The 6070-nt window shown below is 44.3% G+C and overlaps 2 protein-coding genes across 3 annotated transcripts in view; one reads left to right on the forward strand and one right to left on the reverse strand.

The window, feature by feature from the left end:
• Nucleotides 1-441: 441 nt before the first annotated feature.
• On the reverse strand, nt 442-3957 carry Rpl9 (ribosomal protein L9). Its single transcript, XM_005359264.3, has 8 exons — nt 3892-3957; nt 3436-3482; nt 3227-3342; nt 2639-2734; nt 1756-1888; nt 1127-1207; nt 663-776; nt 442-519 (listed from the first exon to the last, which is right to left on the reverse strand). The coding sequence occupies exons 2-7, from the start codon at nt 3479-3481 to the stop codon at nt 670-672; spliced, it is 579 nt and encodes a 192-aa protein (XP_005359321.1). The 5' UTR covers nt 3482; nt 3892-3957; the 3' UTR covers nt 442-519; nt 663-669.
• A 47-nt stretch (nt 3958-4004) lies between these two features.
• The window catches only part of Lias (lipoic acid synthetase), an 18350-nt gene continuing 16284 nt past the window's right edge, over nt 4005-6070 (forward strand). For both annotated transcript variants that reach the window (XM_005359266.2, XM_026785257.1), the window contains exons 1-2: nt 4005-4178; nt 4899-5071. In XM_005359266.2, coding sequence (XP_005359323.1) covers nt 4134-4178; nt 4899-5071 — 218 coding nt within the window. In that variant the 5' untranslated portion in view covers nt 4005-4133. The remainder of the gene's footprint in view (nt 4179-4898; nt 5072-6070) is intronic.

The raw sequence follows: 6070 nt of genomic DNA on the forward strand, positions 1-6070 counted from the left end.
AACACCCTTTCTGACCTTCAAATCTGATGTGCTGACATGTCATGTCTGCCTGTAATTTTCACATGCTTGAGTGATGCCCTGTACCAGTAGAGTAGCAAGTGCCTGTAACCAGCCATGTATCTGTTTTGGCTGTTGGCAGGAAATGAGATGGTGGTAACTCCATGTTTGCTGGGTTCATTCTTCACCACCAGATGGATAGGAAAATATTTCACACAGAACTTACAAATAAATCACCATGATTTACATTTTTCAGTCCTTATTGAGACATCTGCACATCCAAATAGTCAATATTATGCCCAGGCCAAACACCTCTACAGTCTTCTCAAAGTGCCATGCCCATTGAACATCCATCGTCTGTCATGGTTACTACACTGTTTCACGAATGTCTGGTTACAGTTGACCCATTTGCTAAGTAATCAGAAAGATCAAGGACACCCCAAATCAATACAAGTCTTTTATTGTCCCAAAAGATACCCCAAATCATATTAAAATTCAGGATCTTGTTTCTGGAACTGGTAACTGTAAAAAGAAAGTACACAAATTTTCATAAATATTCCTGCCCAGAAACTTTTCTTAGTTCAACTATATTATAAATTAGAGTAAAACAAATCCACCCGTGATATACTTTAGTAATAATGTTTAGTGTACCAAGCTCCACCTACCTTAGGTCTACTCATCAGCCTGCTGCACTGTTCCCTTTTCAGACACATAGATACCATCCAAAAACTTCCTGATATCCTTGTTCTTAACTGTTGTGGCCTGCTGTATCAGAGCCGCTATAGAGGAAGAAGCAAAGAAAGCCATTATCTCACCAGCCAAATTCATTTTCAACCCTAACTACTGGAGCTCAATCCCCAGAATCTACACGATGGAAGGAAACTCGTTCACTGCCCTCAGTTGAGGGCAGCAGCATACCACCCCCCAATATAGATCTAAAAAGTCAGCCATATGCTACCCATCACTTTGAACTACATACAAACCACCATGCATTCATGATACAAAGTACAATACACAGAACAGATTCTGAGTGTCTGACCACTCAGAAGTTTTCAAACAGAAACTAGCTATGCATTCAACCTTTAGGCTTAGATAAAATTTTCCAGATAACAGACATAAGCATACATACCCGAGTTTGAAACAAGTTCAATATCATTTCCTTCAAGGACTAATTCATCCTTCTGGGCTTGAGAGACAGAACAAGCAACGCCTAAAAGAGGTGCATTCGATAGCATTAACACGAGGCATGTACAAAATATAATTTTACTTAAAACTCCATGCAAAACATCAACTTTAGGACTGGGCTTTCTGAACATACTGTGATTACATGAGTGACAGATTCAATTTCCAGCATCCACAAAAAGCTGTGTGTATACATACATACATACATACATACATACATACATACATAGCCACATATCTCCGTCCTACAAACTTCTCCCACATGGTCTCTTCAGGAAAAATGACATAAACCTCAAGCTAGAGCAGGGGGCAGTGCATACCTTTTAATTCCAGCACTTGTGAGGCAGATGGGTCTCTGAGTTCAAGATCAGCCTGGTCTACAAAGTTTCAGGGCAGCCAGTACTGCTACACAGAGAAGCTGTTTCAAAAACACCCCCCCCCAAACTAACAAAAACACCTCAAACTAGCAGTTACCAAAACAGAGTTCTGAAATAACCTTCAGCACAAACACCAGCACCCCAAGACTTCAAGAAAAAGAACCATAGCAGCTTATCATTTGTGAAGGGACACACATACCTGTCCTCATCCGAACCCTTCGGATGTATTTTTCACCCAAGAAATTTCGGATTTCAACCAAAGACCCATTCTCTTGAATAACAACGTTGATGGGGAAGTGAGCATACACGGACCTCATCTTGTAGCGGAAGCCCTGCATTAAGTAAATGAACAATCTCAAAACATTTTCATTTCAGGCTGGCCTAGAGTCTGAGATTCCTTCTTCAGCTGTTTGCCACCAGGGGCAGCTCTAAAATTCCCCAAGGTGGTTCTGTCTTAACTTGAAAATTTAACACACCCTACCTGTAACAGGTCCCACCGTCAACACTTAGGTCAAAGGAACTGTCTCTTTAGATAGTAACACTCCTGGTGGACGCATCTATTTTACTTTTATCCTGGCTTGCTCTTTTCAGTGAGAGCCCAGGACCCTTAACTGTGGTACTAGATTTACTGAGTTAGACACAGCCGACCATAGACTTCACATTTTCAAGCTAAATTAAAGGTCCAGTCCTCCAACGAAACTGGGAGCAACAGGGAAGCCATGACCCAAGAGGTACAGTTTGTTTTTATGAAACAAACCTTTTCAGCATTAACTTTATCTTTGGAGAAAGGATTCCAAATTAGACATGCACAAGCCAGACCTTTTCTATGAGGAGTACCACACATACCAAACAATAACGAAATCTATGCTACAGCAGATTATCTATTAAAAAAATGCTGGAGTATGGTTGCCCAGCAATTTTCTAGGTTTGATCCATGGCATGCCCCACAAACAGAAAACAACGAAATCGCCCCCTAACTTATTAGAGTCCAAAGCCCATCCTGGTAATAAACATTTGCATACACAAAATACATCCAAAACCTCTCCCAAAGGGTTAAAAGGCAGCCTGATGGGCTGGCTTACCAGCGTAACACCCTTGATCATGTTTTGAACGTGGCTGCAGATGGTTCTGACGGTGGCCAGTTCCTTCCTGTTGCCCCACCATTTGTCAACCCGGAGCTGCAACAGAACAAGATTTCAGAATTAAAACATCGAGTTCTTAGCTGGTGACCACAAGAGCATTCAAAGTCTCCCACAGATGACCAATATACTGTCTGTCATAGGCACAGGATTCCAGAAGAACGACACCCCCACCCAAAAAAACCCCGAGAACACAAGGGTCACCCCAGGATTAATTAAGTCCGAAAAACTACTCAGAATTGATTTTATAATTTCACCAAAGCAACTGCCTATAATTCCAGGCACCTCATCGCTAACATCTTAAGTGACCAATTTTTTTTTGTTTGTTTTTTGAGACAAGGTCTCAGTTACGCAGCCCTGACTGTCCTGGAACTCACTAGGTAGACCAGTCTAACCTCCAGTTGGCCAAGAGATTCACCCGGGACTGGGATTCATGGCGTGTACGCTGGGCCCAAGGCACCAAACCTCACGCTTACCAGTTAACTACCCTGCAAGCAAGCAACTTGGCTACCAAAGTAATGAGGTCCTTACCCTCTTCTTCTTCTTCCCAAGAAGGCTCAGCTCTACGTTGATGTGATTGAAGTCCCTCCGGAGGGTTCCTCTGGGGCCCTTCACAATGACTGTGCGCCCCTTCAGAGTGATGTCCACTGGAAGAGAGGGCAGGACGAAGCCGTGAGACCACAGGCCAAGGCTCAGAGCATGCAAAAAAAGCCGTCAAGACAAAGCACCAAGTCGCCTACCATTTTCTGGAATGTCGACCGTCTGATTGCTGAGAATGGTCTTCATTCTGAAACACAAACACCCAGGTAAGAAGGCTACAGCAGGGCACGCTCTACCGCGGAGACGGGGCAGAGTTCCGCCTCAACCGGAAATCTCCAGGTAGAAAATCGGGGAGCAAGGCACAAATGGGGGTCCGTGACAAAGGGCGGCCCGGGAGCGAGCGAGAGAGCTGGGAAGGTGCGGGCCCCGGAGGGACGGTAGCAAGCCCAGCCCGGGGCGCCATGGCGGTAGGGCTGCGGCCGGGGCAGGCCTGAGAGCCCAGAATGAGGCGTCCAGCCCGCACCGCCATATCCGGGGGACGCCTGTCGTGCTGGGGGACAGTCGGGACAAGGACTCGGGGCACCGGGCCCACGTCGCCGGGGCCCCCGAGAGAGGATGGCTTCAGATTCCCGGGGAAGAGCTCGGAAGCTGCTCACCTCGCAGTAGATGGGGCAAAGAGAGAACGTCTTTCGTCATCACGTTCTTGTAATCCGGCAGGGTCCTGACGGGTGATGTCATGAGCGCGCGACGGAAGGCCGAACTAGTCGCTCGCTATCAGGTCGATCCGTGCAGGGTCGATGAAGACGTGTCATAAGCAAAGCGACCGGTGTTTAGCGGCGTCCTGTTCCGCCAGTGCTGGTCGCTCGAGCCCTTGATCCTCCTAAGACCTGACAGGGGGATGTCTCTACGCTGCGGGGATGCGGCTTGCAGCCTGGGGTCCTGGGTGAGCGGCAGGAACGCTGTTGATTAGCCGAAGTCCAAAACTAGGGAAATCTTTCCAGATATCCTTTTCTGAATGCCCTGGCTCGTCAGGAATGAAAGTCACAGCCGTGGCATATCCTGATGATTGCAGTTTAAACTTGTTGACAGCATGCTTTTAGTGCCCGTCTTAAGAGTATAAGACTTGAGCCGGGCTGTGGTGGCGCACGCCTTTAATCCCAGCACTCGGGAGGCAGACGCAAGTGGATCTCTGTGAGTTCGAGGCCAGCCTGGTCTACAGAGCGAGTTCCAGGACAGGCTCCAAAACCACAGAGAAACCCTGTCTCGAAAAACCAAAAAAAAAACAAAACTAAAATGTGACATGTTAAGTCAGTTCCTAAAATTTTCTAATCTGCATTTAGTGTTTTAGTCTCGTACCCCACCCCTACCCGCTTTCTATGGGGCAGGGGATGCACAGATCTCTTTCGCTGGCCTGAAACTAAATTTGTAGACCAGACAATTCTCCCTTGCCTCCTCTGAGTGATGAATTACAGGTTTGAGCCACCATAGTTAGAGGTTCTTTTGCCTTGAGTCTTTTTAAGACTACCCAAACACTAAATAGTTTCAGCTCTTAAACCGTTTTACATAATTTCTGAATCAGTCCTTGGCTTTGGTATTATAATGGGTTAAAACTAAATTATTCCAGAGTGTGCTGAATGAATGTTATAATAAACCTTTTCTGCAGGTATTTGGAAGATATTTATATAACCCGACTAGAGCATTAAGTTCTTTGCCCGATAAAAAAAAGGAATTTTTACAGAATGGACCAGATCTTCAAGATTTTGTGTCTGGTGATCTTGCGGACAAGAGCACCTGGGATGAATATAAAGGAAATTTAAAGCGCCAGAAAGGAGAAAGGTAACTGAATATTAGATATTATTTTAGTATCCCACCCTTTGATTTTGTGCACTGTTTTTAATCAAGCCCTGTCGATTTTAAATTTCAGACATGTTAAATTTACCAAAGATACTAGAAGTGATGACAATTCTAAATAGGATAGGCGAGCAAAGCTGTTAGCATCGTTTTAGCATTTCTGTGCCCTCTGGCCATTTTTTCTTCATCCTTCTTAAAACGACTTGATCATTTTACAGTGTGATCTCCCATTTTATACCCCAGCATCTAATTGGATAAGTGTAGACTTTCCTCTAGGTAATAATTGATTTATTTTATTTGGTTTATCAAGACAGGGATTCTCTGTATAGACCTGAATGTTCTGGAACTCGCTCTGTAAACCAGGCTGGCCTTGAACTCACAGAGATCCACCTGCTTTTACCTCCCAAGTGCTGGGATTAAAGGCCTATGCCACTGCGTCTGGCTCTAACTTGTTCTTTTTCTGAGAAAGTTTGCATATAGCCTACAGTTACTTTATCTTCATTATTTTTTAATGATGAAAGGTTGCCTGGTAAGCAGAAGCCTCAATTTCTAGTACCACAATAAACAGAAATCGTAACAGAAGTCTGGTGAGGTTTGGATCCACAGGGTCATTTTCATAAATACTTACAAACAGTTTCTAGATCACAAGGGAATAAAGTGAAGGGGGAAATAAGGGTATATATAGCCTCCACTCCAAATTTTAGATCTACCTTTTGTTGTTATTATCAGTTTGTCGTTTTCTGGTTTACTGTGTAGCTAAATTTGACCTTGAACTCCTGATCCTCCTACCTCTTTGGTTTAAATTCTAGCATCACAGACATGAACCACCACAGCTAACAAGTTGTCTCTATTAATGACTAGAATCTAGAATGCAGGGTGGATAGTGTGCAGTTGGGCTCTTTCCTTATTTGGAGTTACTGCAGCAGTTTATACTATGTTGTGGAATATTATTTTAACGAGGTGAAGATGTGTTCCATTTGTTTC

Source organism: Microtus ochrogaster, linkage group LG1 (genome assembly GCF_000317375.1).
Source record: "Microtus ochrogaster isolate Prairie Vole_2 linkage group LG1, MicOch1.0, whole genome shotgun sequence".
Taxonomy (NCBI): Eukaryota; Metazoa; Chordata; class Mammalia; order Rodentia; family Cricetidae; genus Microtus; species Microtus ochrogaster.